We start from the raw sequence: 19,273 nt of genomic DNA on the forward strand, positions 1-19,273 counted from the left end.
TATATATATATATACAGTCACAAGAACTAACAAAATAACCAAAACTAAAGTTAAAAATATACTTTCATTAACGAAATAAAATAAAAACGAAAATGCTTTAAAACAAGAAAACTATGATTGTAATGAAAATGTCCTTAATTTTCATCCATCCATTTTCCGATCCTCACAAGGGTGCTGGAGCCTATCCCAGCTGTCTTCGAGCAGTAGACGGGGGACACCCTGAACCGGTTGCCAGCCAATCGCAGGGCACACAGAAACAAACAACCATCCACGCTCACACTCACACCTAGGGACAATTTTGAGTGTTCAATCAGCCTGCCATGCATGTTTTTAGAACGTGGGAGATAACCGGAGTACCCAGAGAAAACCCACGCGGGCCCGGGGAGAACATGCAAACTCCACTGGACCACCGGGCCGCCTAATTTTCATCCATCCATCCATTTTGGGGTTCATTTGAAATGCATTTATTTTTGTCTTGCTTCACATCCGTTCAGAGAAAGGAAGGGTGTTTGAACAGACGTTTCTCAAACAGTAAGTTTGAGAATTGGAGTGTACTTGACTTTATTACACAATACTTTGTGACCTTTTTTTTTCTTTTTTTTAAAAATCTTGCACTTGAAAAATGGGCAATATAAATAAATAAATAAAACTAATACTAAAACTAAAAACAACTAAGTAAAATGAAGCATTTTCGACCAAATAAAATCTAATAAAAATGAACAAACCTGCGTTTAAAACGGAATGGAAAGTGCTATATTCATAAATTGATTGATAGATTGATTGATATGAACCATTTAAGAGTTGTTGTCACTAATACACAGCTAAAAATAACGTTAGGAGAGCAAATTCCAGAGAAATCCCAGAGCACAGAGCTCTTGATGAAGTTTTTGTTCCTGGATTGACTGGTGTGACCTACGGAAGAGAAGCATGCAAAGTTTGACGGTCCAAAAAACACACTCACTGGAATGCGAGCCGCGCGGCTTGGCTCCCAAGTACGCCAGGTTGACGTTGGCCTTCCTGCCGTCAATGATGGGATTCGCATCCTTGCATGCCTGCTCTGCGGCCGCGCCGTCCGCCATGGTCACCTGTTGACACAACATCCCACAGGTGAATTCCACAAAAGCAGCCTAACTGCGTTATGTGTAAACCAGAGTTGTCATAGTTTTGGATGGGTCACTATTGTTAGCAACTTTTGTTTTTTTTAATTCAGCTCATTTTCATGAGTTCGGAGAGCAAGTTAGTAAAGTTTTAAACGTTTGATTAGAGAGTAGTTTTAATAGGTTTTAGTTTTATTTCTTTTCAATATGTGGAGTATTGACAGGTGCAAGATTAAAACCGATAAATAAAAGGTCACTCTACTGCATTGTGTAATAAAGCAAATTTCAATTTTCAAATGACTGTCTGACCTTCCTTCTTCCGCACGGACGTACATTTAAAAGGATCCCTGAAAGCTCATTTTTCCAAAGCATTTTTGTTTTGATTTCATTAGCAAAATGTTTTTTTTCAATTTTAGGATTTTTTTTTTGTTTTGTTTCGTTAACGCTAATAACCTTGATGTAAATGCTCTTCCTCCTCCTTTGTACTTGGACAGGCTCTTCTATTTGCCTGCAGGGAGCTTGTCTGTCCTCTAAAAAAAAGACGATCATATACAAAAATACAGTATAGGAGGAGGCCCAGAGATCTGCATTAAGATGTTTCAGCTGCATGTTAACATGGTGTGGGCTGCATCAGTCCGTGGGAGGTTTTTTTTTCCGGATTGGGATGAGCAACCGGAATCTACCTTGAGGGAGTGAATTTGAGGAGTGGGAAGCTAGCGTGGGAAGGGGAGCTTTGAGTGTTTTGAGCTCAAGGTCAAGCCACGCAAGCGCAAATGGATGCTCAATGTGAAACTTTTCTGCAAGCGGCGGAGGACGGTTTGAGATCTGCTGGAGCTCGCAGAGGATGATGCTGTGGCTCGGTAGAAGTCTCGCGCGCGCACACACACACACACACACACACTATTAATTAGCCTTACTTTTTCATAATATAAGTGCATAGCGGCTCGCTCGCAGACACATTTTCAGAAATAGGCGGGTTTAATTTCACACTGGCACAAACTAAAATAGTTCCGTGACGAGTTGAATTTGTTCTGTGATTAAATTCATAACTCACTTTGTTCAGAAGTCAAACAGATTTTCCCCATTTGAAATGCCACCCCCCCCAAAAAAAAACCTCACTTCATGTTTTTAAAAACGAAAACCCGAACAGTTGATTTTTAAAAAAACGTAATAAAACACAATAAGGGAACGTAAAAAAATAATTTGCATAACTGTATGTACTGTAGCATTCAAGTGTTGACTGTGTGATGTCAAGAGCTGGACTCAGGCTCGCCAGTTTGTCTTTACAGCAACTCATTGTGAGTCTCCTCATTTTTTGTTTTTATTTGTGTTGTGACTGTTTTCCCGTTCAATAAATTGATTTAAGTGCGCAGGGCAAGGGCATTACAGTACCTGAGTTGCTCCATATCTTTTTTTTCCCCATTTCACTTCACTTGAGCATTTCGTGAGTTTTGTTTTTATGTGTTCAGGGGAATGCTCCGAAGGTAGTACAAACTGAAACTCGAACCATATCTAATTAAGGAGGGGGGGGGGGTTATGTTTCAGAACATGCATGACATCTCGAGTAATGTCATGCATAATGAAGGATAGTGAAGCGCAGTTCAGCAAGCAAAGGATTTGAGGCAAGTGATCAAAGAATGAATGGCAAAATGACTGCAAACAACTTGATACTTTAGAAGTATGTGCTAGTGTCGACATAAACGCTCAGGGCTATAAAAAAAACTCAATTCGAGAGAAATCGCGTACTTACGAAGCCATATCCTCGGGACTTGCCCGTGTGTTTGTCGGTGATCACCACCGCCTCGACGACATCCCCGAAAGTCTCGAAATATTTCAGAAGTGAGGCGTCGTCCGAGTGATACGGCAATCCGCCGACAAAAATCTTCGTGCGAGTCGTGTCTTTGGCTCCGGCACCGGGATCCATCGTTTCCACGGGAACCCCGACCAGATGCCCTAAGAAGAGCGGTGAACTCATTCGTGGGGAATAAACGGTCCAAAAGAAAAGGAGGGGAAAAAAAAGAGATTGGGAGGGAATAAAAACACGCACCAACTAGGAGAGGTTACAGAAACGGAGCCATGATTAAAACATGTGAACATACACCGCTTGGGGAAGACAAGTGCAAAGTGCTGAAGTGGAGTCTTGTCTGTTCTGGAACAAAAAAAAAAAAAGAAAAAAAAGGAAATAGGTTTCGGTTTCGCGAGCGCGCAGGGAAGGCGGATGCATGTGCGCGTGCAGTCCAATCGACGAGCCGTGCGTCCCTTTCATGTTTGTCCGCCCCACGTCAGCAATCACTTCACCAGCAAATGTAGCACATTCATAAAACACATCTTTTGAATATAACACCTCATAAAATGAACTAAAAGGAAAACCATGAATACAATGAAACTGAAATATCCAGTGTCAGGAGAAAAAAAAATTGAATGAATGAATATGGACGTTAATCCTGGTCATATGTGTTTTTATTGCCTGAAATTGAATGCGTATCACATTTATGATTTATTTTGCAATGTTTTTTTTAAAGCAAAGTTTGGATTTAAGTTGTGTGTAAAATAGAAGCATTAAGATTTATTTTTTTTTCAATGATGGACCCTGAACCGGATGCCAGCCAATTGCTGGGCACACAGAGACGAACAACCATTCACGCTCATACTCACACCTCGGGACAATTTCGAAGGTTCCATTAACCTGCCATGCGTGTTTCTGGAATGTGGGAGGAATCGCCCGGATAAAACCCACGCAGGAACGGGGAGAACATGCAAACTCCACACACTGCATGCATATATATATATATATATATATATATATACACACACACACACACACACACACACACACACACACACACACCACCTCATCTTTGACTCACACATAGCCTTACTGTGTGAATCTGGGTCTGTTTAATGGAACACAAAGCTGGCATGACGTCTGTGATTCTCTTCTCTTTCATCTATTACCACTTCAAACAACAAGGCATATGTAGGTAGTTGTTCCGATCGTATTATTGGCATTGTACATTATGTGTTCTGTGGTAGTCTTGTTACTTTCTGTTAAATGTTCTCCCAAGCGCTTTGGTACAGCTAAAGCTGGTGTGAAAGCCCGACATATAGCCCGACATATAATGAAGATGTACAGTATATTACTGTATTGTACTGGCATAGACCGATATGGAGATACAGTTGCCCCTTGCATACTTGTGTTTAGGCATGCACGGATTCACCTACGAAAATTATTATTTTTGCGCATTTGCGGGCCGTATCTCCCACGAATGGCGAGCAACATTGCAATTATATTAAATTTAATAATGCATTTTCAGATTATGTCAAATTGGATAACTTGCTTTGGCACCCCTGATGATCTATCACGGCACACTGGTTGAAATCAACGACCTGAGCAACCCCAGCCATCAAGTTGTGACACACTGTCAAATGGAATAGGGGTCAATCATTGACAATCGCTCAGGGGTTGCAACCCGTAAAATATCACTGAAAGTGCTGTATGTACTGCACATAGAGTAGAATGCATATACTGTACATGTTGTATATGAAACAATATTTTACAAATATTGAGTCATTATCAATTTGAATCCATTTACCAATACAAAAGAAGTAATGAGCAATGTTATCAATGGAAAGAGAGAGCAGAGACATACACTTTAAATATAAATTTGTATTTACAACAATATTAACATTGAGAACAAGGTAAGAAAAAAAACAACAGAAATGTACATCCAGTAATAACATGTATCCCACCGGGGAGTTGGGGGGGGTTCTATTTCTCTCTAAGAAGAGTTTCTTCCATTTAAATCCAAATGTTGCTTGAATATTCTTAATTGGGGCTGTGATCAAAACCACTTTTGAAACTCTTCCACTTTACAACATCTTTCATTTGTAAAGTAACAGCACCACATTTTGGGCCAGAAGAAAACGGAACTCCCCAAGGAAGGCATTCAAGTACGTATACGCCAGAGCCAGATGCATGTCTACCATTTGTCTGAGGGGAGGTGGATATAACATATGCAATCATATTCAACATCATCGGCGCAACAATAAAAGCCCACAAATACGATCTAGCTCAGGAACTGTCTCTAAGCAATGCAAAACGACAAACATAGTCTCTTTGGATTGAGCACATCTTCATTAGGTAGATTCCTAAAACAGAAGCTTCACTGCAAATAAGATTTTTAAGGGAGTGAAAAAAAAAGTCACATAAAAAAATAAACTCAACGTGACATTTAACTGATTTGCGGTGCAGGGTTTTACAATAAAACCGAAATGGTTGACATGGTTGGAGGCCAAAGAGGACCAAATGGGCTCTTTGCACGTAATCTTCCATAGTGCCGAAATAGGGCTGCGTCTCGCCTCGTTTTGAGAAATTGCGTTATTCTGCGTGTCGTGCTTACGTTCCTTGCCCAAACCAAGCATCACAATGCACATCCTCCACCGAAGAACCAAACACCAACAATAAGAAGGGATGTTTTTTTTGCTGCTGTAGACTGTAAATTTCCCCAGTGTGGGACAAATAAATGATATCTTATCTTAAATCCAGGTTTAAAAAAATATCTTTTTCCATAACTCCGATTAAGGTCTTTCAAAGAGTTTTTTTAAATCATGTTTTCAAATATCTTGTTCTTGCACTTGACACACTTTTATTAATTTTGGTTAGCTGTGTCTGCTTTTAAATTTTGCACTTTTAATGAAAACATGGAAAGCATATTGAGTAAAGTTGTGTATGAAATGTGCGATAAAATCATCCATCCATCCATTTTCCAATGCGTTTATCCGCACCGGGGTTGCGGGCGTGCTGAAGCCTTTTCCAGCCATGTTTGGACAGTGGGGTGGGGTACACCCACTCGTCAATTGCAGGGCACACATCGACATCCAAACATTGCTATAAAATCAGTGATTCCTTCTCTCTTTTTGAACATGTTTTAAACAACCCCTAGATACTGCCTTGGCACTGGTAAAGATTTGATTCGTGTTTGATTAACCTGCTACGCAGGTTTTTAGAATGTGAAAGGAAACTGGAGTACCCGGAGAAAACCCACGCGGGCACGGGGAGAACATGCAAACTCCACACAGAAAGGCCTGAGCCGGAAATGAACCCTTTGAAGCGAATATAATTTTAATATACAGTAATATACAACTGTGGCAAACCGAAGGGTTATTTGTAGGGGTGTGCTTTTCATTGTTAGACATTTCCCATAAAAGAAAAAGAACACATTGTCAACCGGGGAGCGATCGATCCGATGATTGATTCTAAAAGTTTCATCAGTGGCAGTTCAATCGTTGAGCTCATCTTTTCATGACTCCTACTCTGTTGTTTACTTTGAGTCTAACGATTACATGGCTTGTTGGTAGTTTGCCAAACCGCATTGTCGTTAACGGCTATGGCGTCGTGCCACTATGTGCAAAGAGCCCACTGGTGAAATTCAAATGACAGCCTTAATCTCATGTGAGAGTTACATCGAAAAATGATGTTCAATTCAAAGAAAATACTCCCACCCATTGATGAAGTGCATTGGCCTAAAACAAATCTTTCAGAAAATATTGTAGATAAAGCCTTCCAAATATTTCTTTTAACTTTTTTTTTTTTTTTTTAGCACCTCTCGAACAAATCTGATGCCCTAAAAAATTGAAAAGACTGATTTGAAAATTACAACAAAAAGTGCTTTTTAAGAAGATGCAAGTACGGTATGAAAGAAATTACACACGTACTGCTTTCAAAACTATTAGAGGATTTCTCTTTCCAACCAAGTGTTCAAGTCTTTAAAATAAAAGCTGACCTATGATGGAATAAGACAAATATGAAGCCTTGCAATCTGTGCAAAAAAGTATGTGACCTACAAAAGCATATATATAATTCTATACTTTATAGTACATTTGAAGTCTATTTACAATGACTATCAACAATAAAGGAAATCCAACAAGACATTGTGTCTAATACTGCAGTACCGCCACTCTGAGGAACTGATGCTTCAACACAGACGAGAACCAGGAGGAAAGATTATTGCTAGAAATCTAGTGATTTTACAGTGTGAATTTATATACACATCACCGTCACACTTGGCCACTTGTCAATTTCTGTATGTTTAAACACTGACATTTTAAGTAAGCAAAATATCTTCAACTTTCAGATTTTAAAAATTTCCTATGGATTGATAAAAGGACCTCCTCTTGAATCTGTATAAATATACGCCAGTTGTGTTTTTAAAATGCTCTTCCCCCGCCCCACCCTTAATTTCTTCTCTTATAATAAATTGGTTCACTGACTACAAGAGCGTTGTTGTAAAATCTGTGCTTGCTACCTCTCTAATGGTTCCCACTTCAGAACGAGATCCTCAAGCCCATTTCTGATACCACACCAAAAAAAAAATCCCGCTTCGACCAAACGTTCAACAAAACCGAAAATATCTTCCACGATGTGTTCAAATTTGAGTAAAGGCCTCTATATTGCCACAATCCTGTTGATGCTGGCCTCTCCTTAAAGTGCAATCAGCCAACAAGTAAAATTCAGTTTAACGCTAGCCCGTCGAGCCTCGGAGGATGAAACAATGTGCTGCTTCTTTACCGACATTCATCCGAGTGTCACGATCCGCTGGCTTATTTCAGCTCTCCAACCATCTTTCATGTTGGCACCGCCGTCGGAAGCGAGAAAACGTAGGAAAGAACGGCCATGAGAAAAATGAAGTCTCACGGTACATTCGACAAAGGAGACTTCGGAGCTACGCTTAAAACAGGCCATCTCGACATCCATGCCGCGGGCACCTCAAGCCCACTGACACCGCCCGACAAGTGGAGAGTGTCTACATGACCACCTGCTCGGACACAAATATCAAACTGCATTCAGCGGGGTATTGCAAAGGTATTTGAATGTGTGTGTGTGTGTGTGTGTGTGTATCCTGGTGTTTGTTGAGTTTGACAAGCACTGAAGAACTTCCCCCGCCGTCTGCCCCCAAGGCATCAATCCAAAGGCTTGCGACCCTAGTGATGAGTTTTCCCCACACACCAAGATGTCCTCCATGACGCTCAGCAGTATTTCTGGATTGAGTAGAGGAAAAGAAGACAGGTCAGTTGCGCATTCAAATTATTCCAAGAAAAATCATTTTCATGTGATCACCAACCTGATCTTGGCCCATCATACGCCCCATCACCATTGGATTCATGCCCATCTGTCCTCCCATCGGACCCATGTGAGCTGCTCCTCCACTGGTCGCCATGCCACCGTTCATCATCATGGCTCCATAGCCGCCAGGATTTCCTTGCTGCCCGAACTGCTGCTGTCCTGGAGGCACTTGTTGGCCAAACGGCTGCGGAGGGTACGAACTGGTGTGGGAGCAGACGAGAGCTCAAGATAAACATTCGTTCCAATGGCGTCAGAAAGCCAGGGCAGCCTTTTGCACACCTGCTGCGTCCCACGCCTCCCTGTGACCAGCCCTTCATTTCGGTGCCCTGGTACATGGGACCGCCCTGTTGGTGTTGCTGCATCATGGCGCTTTGAGGCCCCAGGCGGCCCGTCATCATGGCGTTCGGGGGACTGTTAGCAACGGATGGGCCAAATGAGGGGTCTCCCTGCTGGCTCATACCTGGAGAGATTAATTAAATAAGAAATACACAATCGCGGTTCCACATTCATGTCCCTGCTTTGTCCTTTGATTCATTTTTAAAATTGTTTTTTACAGTATGCTGCGTGACCTCAAGTTACAAACTTAATTCGTTCCATAACTCGAGGTAACTTTTCCCATTGAAATTATTGCAAATTTAATTAATTCGTTCCAGCCCAAAATTATATTCACATTTTATGATATACCTGTGATTTTAATTGTGCGGTTGAAAATAAACAGTACAATATAAAAGTCAGAAATGTAAATGAAATGAACATGTACACATCATTATTAAGAAATAAAAAAATGCTCCGGGCAAACTTATCCATTTCTTTTTAGAAAAATTTTCCCAAAGTGGGACGCACATTGTCATTTAAAAGAGCAATTGCTCTGTTGGCCACACTTTCATAAGGGTGGTGCTTTCTGATAAATGCCCTGCACATCACTGCATTTGGCGCATGTTTATTTTAGCATTGCAGAAGTACAAGGAACTCTGTTCCATCATATCCTGCCTTTTCCACTTCCACGACAAGAGACTTTCCAATACAATAAAGACTGAACATATCAAACTTACTGTTGATTTTTTTTTTTTTTTTGCTGGAACAGATAATAGCATTTCCATTAATTTCAAAGATGATCTCAGTGTTTTTGCGTTACAAGCATGGTCACAGAACAAATTAAACTCTGATCTCAAACGCCATAGAATATTTTCAAAAGTTTTCATATGGTCTTGCTGTACAGCACACTTTCATTTATTGCTGGTGTATCTGAAATGCTTTCCCTGTGAAAAACAGACTTCACCGTTCTCTGAACATTTCTGAGCATTTCAGAAACTCACCACCAGGGAGCAGCATTGTTCCACTGCATCAGTGAACTCACCGTAATTGCCTCCATAACCAAACTGCTGAGGACCAGGCTGACCCATGTTTGGTCCTGCCACACTATTGTCCATGCCGCCAGGCGCGGTGACGTTAGGCGGGGGGCTGAATCCACCGGCAGCTGCCTGCTGCTGCTGTTGCATCAGCATCATCATGCGCTGCCTTCTCATCTGCATGGTCACCATCTCCCTGCTGCGCTGAGCCATCATCTGAGCATTCAGGAACCCCTGTAGGCAGAACAATCTTCAGAGCACCTGAGGAAGTCTGTTATGAGGAAAGACGTCTGTATGAACAGATAATGTCATAGCGGGAAGCACAGGAGTTTGTGGTGAGCACGCCTGCCTCATACTCCAGTGGTTCTGGATCGGAGTTTCTACTCAGGACCTTTTGTGTGGAGTTGGCATGTTTTCCCCATTCAGCCTCATTCGAAAATGGGCATTTGAAGATAAATTGTCAATCGATGTCAATGTGAGTGTGAATGGGGTGTTTGTCTACTTGGTAAACTGGATATGACATTTGGATTAGAGTCAGCTGGGACTGACCCCAACTCACCCACAGTCCTAATGAAGAAAAAGAAGGCTAGTATATGAATGGATGGAAGAGTCAAGTCTACTGATGTCTACCTGTCCAGTCATTCCTGTCTGCATAGCAGGCCTCATGCCAGGGTTGCCTCCAGGATTCTCCAACTTCATGCCCATGGCCTGCCGTGTCTGATTCATGAACTGAGAATCGAAAAGGCTTTGGATTGTATCAAACCAAAAAGTATCTCATATAAATATTATAAATAAATAAACAAATACATTTTAAAAATAAGGTTATATTTTAAGGATGCTAAAAATAATCTTTTCACAATTTAAAAAAAGGCCTTGTAAGAATATGATGACAACATAATATCCTATTCTTATCCGAATGTAAAACAGCACCAAACTTGAAAATGATTTTTTTTTAAACCTAAATATTAACAACTGCGCTTCCATACCTGCTGTCCCTGCAGCCTTTGTTGCAACTGGAGCCTCATGGGTTTGTTCGCACTCATCATCCTGGGCCTCATCATGTTGGCACGAGGGTGCCCCATGCTCCCCATCCCGCCCATGCCAGGGACAGGGAAACTATTACTTTGGCCCATTTGCGACAGCATGGGTCCAAATCCACCTTGCTGAGGTTGCCCCTGCATAGGGTTGCCTCCATAGCCGGTCTGCATGGCGATGGTTGGGGGTCCGGGATAGCCTTGTCCATAGAGCGGTTTCTGGTCCAGAACCATGGAAGGTTCTTGTCCCGTGAAAGGCTCCAGCGATTGTTCTGCTCCCTGGGTCTGATGAAACAGACAGCAAAGGAGCTGACCAAACTTTTTCTCTCTTATTGATTTATTTTCTGTTCGTTAAAACAGCAGAGTTGAATCTCCCCGGGCTCATTAATCTCACTTCAAAACAGACAGAAAACTTTGAGTAAAGATAAAACGTTTGAAATTAATCACAGTCGTGAGTCATGACAAGAAGTACTATTCTTACATCTAAAAGGCAACCTCTTCCTGCGACTTACCTGACTGACAAGGTCTGGGATGCCGAGAGCCCTGTCTATCTCCTCAAGAGCGGTGCCATCTGTGTTGTTCAAAAGGGAATCCAGCTGGTCGAGGAGCGCCCGCTCGTCACTCTGACCCTCACTGTTAGTGGGTGGCGGCAGAAGTTCATCTAAGGTGTTTGCAAACTGGCGTCTGTGGCAAATGCACATGCGGATTCAGTTTTTTGTCTTTTAAAACAAAATACAAACTATGAGGTGAGCTGTGCTCACCTGTTGCCTTCCATCCCCATGAGTGTGTCCGGCCATGCGGGGTTGGCGTGGCCATGCTGGCTGAAGGAGCTCACACTCATCACCATGTCAGGGGAGCCACCTTAACCACATGACAATTTGACATTTCACACAAATACGGATGGTTAATATGCAATTGCCGGTCAAGGTGAACACAGCGACATACCCATATCCATGAGCTGCTGCTGTAACATAGACCTGGATCCAGGGTTGCTGTTAGAGCGGCTCACCACGGGGCCTGTCATCATTCCCTTGCTACCGTTGTACTCCATATTGGGACGCATCATGGTGGGGTGAACAGATGAACCCACCGGACTGGGACTGGAGCGGGATATTCCCCAGTCTCCAGATGCCCCCATGGGAGACCTTTGGGTTGCCATGGCCCTATTCATTGGTCCTGGTAGGAATGAATATGTGCATGAGAATTAACCACAGTAGATGCTATGAGGCGTGACATGAAATTCAGTTTGGAATTGTACATTCGATAAATGAGCAGATTTCAATAAAGACCTACGTACAATGTGCAACAAATGAAACAAATAAATACTGTGCATACCCATATTTCCTGGGTAGCCATCTGGGCTACCCATCATATTCTCCTGCTTGACAGGCATGGGGCGCCTTCCTGGTCCTCCAAGGCCACCAGAAGGCTTCCCGTTCATGGACAAAGCCCGCTGGAAGGGCACTCGAGGCCCTGGACCCAAACCTGGACTCTCTAAGTAAAACAAAATATTCACAGTCATTCACTCCCCTTACTTCCATAGTGAATCTTGACAAGTATGCTTGCAGATTCAAGAAACGGACACGCAGACAATCCATATGATGACCGATAAACCGATATCATTGCTTACCCTGAAGACTGTCATCAAGGCAGCCCAGGGCTTTGTTGCCGTCGTTTGGCACAGTGCCTCCTGCCTGATCTGAGTAAAAATCAGAGCTGGTCCCCCTCAGGTCTCCCAGGATAGACTCAAGGTTGTGCAACTGGGAAAAAAAATTGTCTGAAGAATTACGTCAAGGCCCAAGCAGCTACTTCAGTGGAAGCATGTGCAGTTGATGAGGCAAAATCAACAAGGACAGCCAAGAGAGACAACTGAACTTACATCATCCGGTGGTTCTGACTTGATCTTGCTTTCATGATGTTCAGGGCCACCGCGTGAAGGACCGCAAGAAGTCATCAAGGGTCCCTTGCCATCAAGCTCCTCCAGTTTGGGTTTGACGTCCACTTGCTCTTTGGAATCATCCTTGTTGAGGAGATAGTGGAGAAGGGCATGGGTCTTCTCCTTCTTGGGGCTGAGCTGCTCCTGCTTGGGCTCAGTGATTAAGCCGGGGCCGCTCCCGGACCCCGAAACTCCTGGACCTACTTCACTGCCCTCTTGGCCGCCGAGTGCCACCTTCCCCGTAGCCTCGGCTGTGATCTTTGCTACTTCATCAGGTGTATTGCCATTTTGGAGCAGCTTGTGGAGAATCTTGTGCTTTTCTTGGAGTGAGCCTGTGTAGTTGGCTGATGTGGACAACCCCCCTAGCCCACTTGTCTGGTTTGAACTAGCATTAACAGAGGAAGAGGAGGACACCCCAGTGGACGAAGGGCTCGTCATCCCCCCAACGGGGTCTTTACTTTCAGAGGCTGCCGGAGTACTACTGTTTAATGGCTGTGGAGCAGGAGGCACTGGAGGTCCACTTCCACCCATTACGAGCTCCTCAGTTGGTGAAGTCAGCAACTGCAGCAATTTTCTGTGGCCCTTACTTTCTGGTAGCCTTCGAGTTGGCTCCGACATTGCCGCAGGAGTCTCGCTGCCCCCGTCTCCCAACTCTTTAGGTGTTGCAGCTGCCTGGCTGTCGGGTCTGTCTCCAGAGCCTTCAGCTTGCGAATGCTGATGATGGTGCAAGGGGTGGAGATGGTCGCCAGGCACAGGCATGGGCCCGGGCCCCGACCCCAAGCCTCCCGCTGGGCTTTTGGATCCATCCTGGCTTGGTTTGCCCATTTGGTTTGGCTGGGAGGAAGAGGAGGAGTGGACACTTGGAGAGCTATCTGGTTTATGGACGGACGAAGGAGACATCAGTGTGGCGGGGACTGAGTTCCCAACTCCGTCACTAATAGCTTGTAAGGCGTTAAGGGAGCTGCTGGAGTAGGTTGTCGTGTTCCCAACGCCTCCTGCGCCACTGCAAATGCCACCCATGGGAGAGTGCATGCCTGAAGGATAACCGCAATATAATCAAGCAAGCAAGTGGGGACATGAACAAATGTTCTGGACGCCGGACAAGAACTGACTCACCTGCGGGAGAAAACTGATTGGCACCCATCTTTGGACTTCCTCGATTTCGGGGTGACATTAAGAGCCCCGATTGGGGAGCGCCGATCCGAGGGCTTCCTGAAGGGCTGTTCAAACCACTTAGCCCGAAGCCCCCACTACTCTGAAAGGGGGGCTGATGTGGATGGTGCTGCATGCCTTGGCTTGGGTTATTCATTGGACTCATATGTCCCATCTGACTCATCTGCATCATGCGGTTACCCATGGCTCCACCCCCACTACTCCCTCCATATGCGGAGCATCCGCCCATCTGACCCATCTGACCCATGTGGCCCATGTGCCCGTGCTCGTTCATTCCAAAGCCCCTGTTCATGCCACCCATGCCCCCCATCACCATCCCACCACTGGGGTTCATGTTCATTTGAGCATTTGGGTTGGGGCCTCCCATGGCCTGCTGTCTCATGTTGTTGGGCATCATGTTACCACCCTGAGCTGAGCGGTAACCATTCGGTTCTCTGATTGGAGAGAGAAAAGAAATCAGAAGGAAATAAAAATCTTGCAATTCAACACAGCAACTTCGTTTCTTAAATTGCAGACGGCTACAACATTTGCTGTAGTGCCAGGCTTTCTTCACGTCATTGTAAGTTTAAAAACGACTTCAGCTGCTACCTCACCTTCTATGAATGGCTGAGAGGTGAGAAATGCAAGTTCATTGTAAGACAGTAGATGACATATCCGTCGCGGTATTTGGGAGGACTGTTTCTATTTCCTGCATCTGCCTCTGGTTACCTCTGAAGGAGATGAGTAGAGATGAAGCCTTGTGGCTCGTTGCTCATTGGGTGACGGTACAGTTTGCTCTTTGTCTGGGCAGTGACCGGCGTGCCGTCGGACAGGGAGAAGCGATAAAGCGGTGTCTCGGCGTGGCCCTGCAAAAAGGCTGCACAGAAAAGACGCATCCACATCAGTTGTTTGAATTCGCCATGAGCCCCAATTGATGAGTAATGTGTTTGAAGAGTGCAGCCGAGGACCAGTGTGTCACGCACCCTCGTGATAGTGCCGTTTGTGGGACCAGGGTTGCCCGTCACTATGCTGGAGGAACATCTGGATGCAACGCCTCAATAAATCCTCCCAGCCTGGACGCACTGATGCTCGCAAAGAGTTCTGGTCAATCTGGATCAGTTTACCTGCCATAGCGCGAAGAAGGATGACAAATAAAAGAAAGGAAAGCACGAGAAGTGAGAGGGGATTAGTCACGCGTGAAGACTTGGACTTGGGTAAAACCTGTTCTGTGTGAGTCATCACCTGAAAGCTCATGCCTTGTATTGAAACTCTCTGTTCTCTCCATCGCGGTAACCCGACGGGCCACGCAGATCATACATGACTGCAGATCTGGTTAGAGGAGAGAGGGGGCAGTAATGTGTTACTTTATATACTTGGGGCTAAAAAGTTATTTCCCCAAAAAAACAAAATAAAAGTAACAGTACATCATAATCACTCATCTCTATACGGAGACTTAGTGCATTCACTATCCCTCCAACTCTTCAAATTTGGTACATTTGGGGTGTTTTTACAGATGCTTGTTCCTACTTCCAAATAAGTGCGATGTTCTGGCTGAGATACCAATTTACAGAAATTGATGCATTTAGGGATGAAACGATTCACTCAAGTCTCTATTTGATTCCATTTCTTTTTTCTTTCTTTTTTTTTTTTTTAACAAAATGACTGTTTATAACGAAATGACTTTTATTTTAACATCTGCATTTTGTCCTTTTTTGTAACTTTACAGAAAACCCTTTTTTTAATGAACTAATACATTTAACTACATTATTGTCTTATTGGTGTTTTGTTAGTGCCAGAACTAACCATGAAAGAAAATAAATGTACAATAGATTTGAATGTTATTGCAAATCCTTTTGTAATCAAAATGTCAATAGATGAATTTATTTATTGTGCATATTTTAAGCTGTTGAAATCAATTTTTGATCTCAAATGCATTTTAATCGAAGTAACTAATATTGTTTGTTCCTTCTTACATTCCCCACCATGTAGCCTTGGTCCCTTGGCATTATTTCAGGTTGTCGTTGACGTCATTCTACAATAGTCATCATGTTTGCGAATCCTTGATTTGTGATTTCGGTCATCTAATGAAGGCTCCAGACTTCCTTTGATCGTTCAACTCAAGTTGTCGATTTATTGATCGTATTTAAGAATATCATAGTGTCGTACTCAACTTAGATATGCCTCATGTTCAGTGTTCCACATTCTAAATGTAGTCAAAGGTTACTGAAACTGATAATTGCAGGCAAAACGTTGTGCTATACCTTCACCCTCCTCAATCATGGCTTTTGGCTGCGTAAGGGCAAAACACTGCATGGTCTCATAGGATGGTCCTCCTGGTCCTTCCTCCAAAGCGCCATGGGCGTGGCCAAATTTGACAAGCATTCGGCAATTGAAGGTGTGACTCTTCTGTCGGGCTGCCTCGTTCCCCCACGACACTCCATTTACTAGAGAAGGACAAACACATGAATTCTTCCGAACACATTACATGCACGTGTCTCCTCATAGTCTGCAATCAAACGTCACAAAAAAACTCACGGGAAAGAAACAGACCACACTAAAACGTGCACTTCCCCACCCGGATTGAGAAGCAGGTGTCTCTCCTGATGTTCGGATTTCGGCTAAATGGTCCATGGGATTATTGTAGCTAAGGTGTCGATTTCCAATACCTCTCCTAAGTGTACTCTGAGGCCAGGCACACACTCTGTCATCTATCCTCATTAGGTTCCCGACTCCTCATTACACTGTAACGCGCACACAGACACACATGCGTGGCACGGCAAGGCAGAGCGGGGGTCAGAGGAAAAGACAAAGAGGGAGGCAAACTTCACAGAGAAAACAAAGCGTTTTGCAAGGTCTGTGTGAAGTCTCAAGACCTTGAATTGTTGGCAGGAGGTTTCTGTCTGGCAGGTGCAGGAGGATGTGGACTGGAGGTATGTCAAGAGGGTAGCTGGATATTGCAAATGGAGCTGGGGAGTTGTTGGGGCAAATTGTTAGTGTTCGTGTGAAAAAAAAAAAATTGCCATGTTGGCAAAGAACGCCCAGCATAGTCGCAATGGGGGCAAATGATGGCCCTCATCAATGAAAAATTTCAGCGCAACACAAAAGCACACCACGCATTCCTGTGCTTGAGTTTAAGAGTTTTTGTGTATTTAACTGTAGATGGCGCGGCCAGTGGTCATCCCGCAGGAATGTGCAGCGAGAGGTCATTTCATTCACGGCTCCGGAAGCCTAATGACGGCGGCGACCAGCAGAGCGAGACACAATGAGGGGTGGGAGTGCAGACACAGGCATGCTGTAAAATGGCCAACCGTGAGATTTGGCGTATTTGGCAGCCATCTCAGTCTGTGTGTATGAAGGCGAGAAAGTCGGGAGAGGTTTAGGAGGAAAGGTAAGATGAGACAATAGGAGAAGGAATACAGGAAGATGCAGGACAAAAGGCCACATCCGTTGTTGAAAAGTAAAAGTAATGCTTCAGTGGCAGGCTCAGTCATTCATCAATGATCATAAATAGTGCTCTGTGCCCACTCAGGGGGCGAGGTGAAAACACACCAAATACAAAGGTAATACTGTCTTTAGCGTGAATATTTAATGTAAGGAATGACATGTACGCACATGCAAATTGACTGAGGTAAGAGGAGCGTGCGGGGGTGTATTATTCGGCACTAAGTAGTTTCCAGATGGCTGCCATGGGATGTGAATTGAGCTCAGGCCTGTTTTAAACTGTCTGGACCACTGAGTGTGACTGACAGCTGGAACACACTGCCTGCTCCGTACCGAGTGAGTTAGGTGCTTCCATTTTCATGTGCGTTTGTGTCAAGTGTGTTGAGAGTTCTCTGAAAAGACACTCCCTAGGAGCTCCTCATTACGACGAGGAGATAAGCACGACGGAGCATAATCCATAACTGAGGGCCCGTGAACAAGAGTAGGCGGATCCACTTGGGCAACTTCGGCATTTACCTTTGCCCTGTGGATGATGTCAAGTTTTATTCCTGAGCAGCACTGTCGGTGACAATGTGCATATCGGGACATACAGTCACCTCCAAAAGTAATGCAATGGCACGGTAAATTCTTTTGTTTTTCATGTGTCCTGAAGCCATTTGGGTTTCAGATCAAAAGATGAAGATCAGACCAAAGTTTCGAATTTCAGCTTTTTAGTAAGTATTTACACCTAGATGTATTAAACAACTCATTTGTTTGAAGCCATCCACTGTTCAAGAAAGCCAAATGGAAATTATTAAATTAACTTAAAATGAATAACATTTAATATTTGGTGGCATGTGCCCTGTGATTGGCTGGCAATCAGTTCAGGCTGTACCCCACCTACTGCCCGAAGACAACTGGGATTGGCTCCAGCATCCCCACGACCCTAAAGCGGTTCAGATAATGGATGCGATTGGATCAACCATCAGTCTCCTTTTCAGCGGGTGAAATGCATGCTCTGTTTGGGTTAAGGTCTAGCGATTGACTTGGCCAGTCCACCTTATACACACACACACACACACACACACACACACACACACACACACACACACACACACACACACACGCACACACATATATAAATATAAATTGATGAAGCCAGCCCACCACGCAAACAGAAAGTAACAGCGAGAAGCAAACAATGACCGAACACACGTGCTAAACAGCACGCAGCTGATGAGCAGCCAGGACTTGGCATTATCTTCCGAAGATGAAGCCGTTTTGACGAGAAAAGCTCTGCATTTTGTCATCTTGTGATAATATTAACAGGTTAAGGCATCTTCGTTGTTCAGGGGTCAATGTTTGGTCAGTCAATATTGTTATTTTATGCCGGTCTGCAAAAAAAAAACAACAAAAAACATGCTTTTATGAACCAGCCCACGGCGCAAAAGAAGTTGTGGGTCAGTGGTTCAATCAAGTCAGTCAATATTAAGCAAGTCGCATATATGAGAGTAAGAGGAAGATAGAGCTTTACCGAGAGGCTTATGTGCATGCGTGTGTGCATGTTGGAATCTCACTGTTGGTCTTGGGCAGGTTCTTGTGGAACTCCTCCCTGTCTTCTTCGTGTAGAATGTTGTAGACGCTGGTATTGATGAGCTCGTCCTGCTTGTACTGCAAGTATTGTGTCACATTGTCCGACACAAACACGATGCTGCCCTCTCGGTTCACCACAAACAGGAAGCCATCCAAAGCCTGGTGGCGGGAAGTCAAGACTTGTCCAATCGAAGGTTGAATTGACAATAAGTCAGGGGCGTCAATGGACTCACCTGCAGTAGAAGAGGCCCTAGGTGGTCTTTGTCAATGACACCCTGACCCGTTGAGGAAACGTCAGATTTCTGAACATCGTCGCTGATGGAAGCCTTTCCTGTAAGGGAAGACAATGAGATTGTATTAAAACGCACGGAAAAACCCACTGGCATTATCCACGAAAGCTGATCCAACAGGGGGCAGTGTTTCTTAAGCATCAGAATTTTTATTTATTTATATATATATTTTTAATATACACAGGTAAAGGAGAGAGAGGCATACTAGGGGGCAGGTTTCTCTAAGGAGCCCATCAGGAAGAATCGAGGGTTGGGTGCATGTGCAGCAGGTAATAGTCG

General features: G+C 44.0%; 2 protein-coding genes across 5 annotated transcripts in view; both read right to left on the reverse strand.

Annotated features, from left to right (window-relative positions):
* Positions 1–3,454, reverse strand: part of LOC109528572 (RNA-binding protein 38-like) — a 31,672-nt gene extending 28,218 nt beyond the window's left edge. Inside the window, exons 1-2 of the mRNA XM_019891362.1 lie at positions 2,848–3,454; positions 962–1,085 (exon numbers count right to left, since the gene is read on the reverse strand). Of these exons, the coding sequence (XP_019746921.1) occupies positions 962–1,085; positions 2,848–3,072 (349 nt within the window). The 5' untranslated portion in view covers positions 3,073–3,454. The remainder of the gene's footprint in view (positions 1–961; positions 1,086–2,847) is intronic.
* Positions 3,455–5,663: 2,209 nt separating this feature from the next.
* LOC109528539 (nuclear receptor coactivator 3) overlaps positions 5,664–19,273 on the reverse strand; it is a 53,624-nt gene continuing 40,014 nt past the window's right edge. For all 4 annotated transcript variants that reach the window (XM_019891274.1, XM_019891278.1, XM_019891277.1 and 1 more), the window contains 19 exons: positions 18,938–19,035; positions 18,689–18,863; positions 15,953–16,135; positions 14,934–15,020; positions 14,675–14,815; positions 14,421–14,568; positions 13,656–14,146; positions 12,483–13,573; positions 12,234–12,363; positions 11,939–12,097; positions 11,549–11,779; positions 11,365–11,464; positions 11,116–11,287; positions 10,556–10,888; positions 10,200–10,298; positions 9,578–9,803; positions 8,500–8,680; positions 8,219–8,420; positions 5,664–8,135 (listed from right to left, as the gene is read on the reverse strand). In XM_019891274.1, the coding sequence (XP_019746833.1) occupies positions 8,124–8,135; positions 8,219–8,420; positions 8,500–8,680; positions 9,578–9,803; positions 10,200–10,298; positions 10,556–10,888; positions 11,116–11,287; positions 11,365–11,464; positions 11,549–11,779; positions 11,939–12,097; positions 12,234–12,363; positions 12,483–13,573; positions 13,656–14,146; positions 14,421–14,568; positions 14,675–14,815; positions 14,934–15,020; positions 15,953–16,135; positions 18,689–18,863; positions 18,938–19,035 (4,259 nt within the window). In that variant the 3' untranslated portion in view covers positions 5,664–8,123. The remainder of the gene's footprint in view (positions 8,136–8,218; positions 8,421–8,499; positions 8,681–9,577; positions 9,804–10,199; positions 10,299–10,555; positions 10,889–11,115; positions 11,288–11,364; positions 11,465–11,548; positions 11,780–11,938; positions 12,098–12,233; positions 12,364–12,482; positions 13,574–13,655; positions 14,147–14,420; positions 14,569–14,674; positions 14,816–14,933; positions 15,021–15,952; positions 16,136–18,688; positions 18,864–18,937; positions 19,036–19,273) is intronic.

The sequence above is a fragment of the Hippocampus comes genome, unplaced genomic scaffold (assembly GCF_001891065.2).
Source record: "Hippocampus comes isolate QL1 unplaced genomic scaffold, H_comes_QL1_v1.1 scaffold174, whole genome shotgun sequence".
NCBI classification, from domain to species: Eukaryota; Metazoa; Chordata; class Actinopteri; order Syngnathiformes; family Syngnathidae; genus Hippocampus; species Hippocampus comes.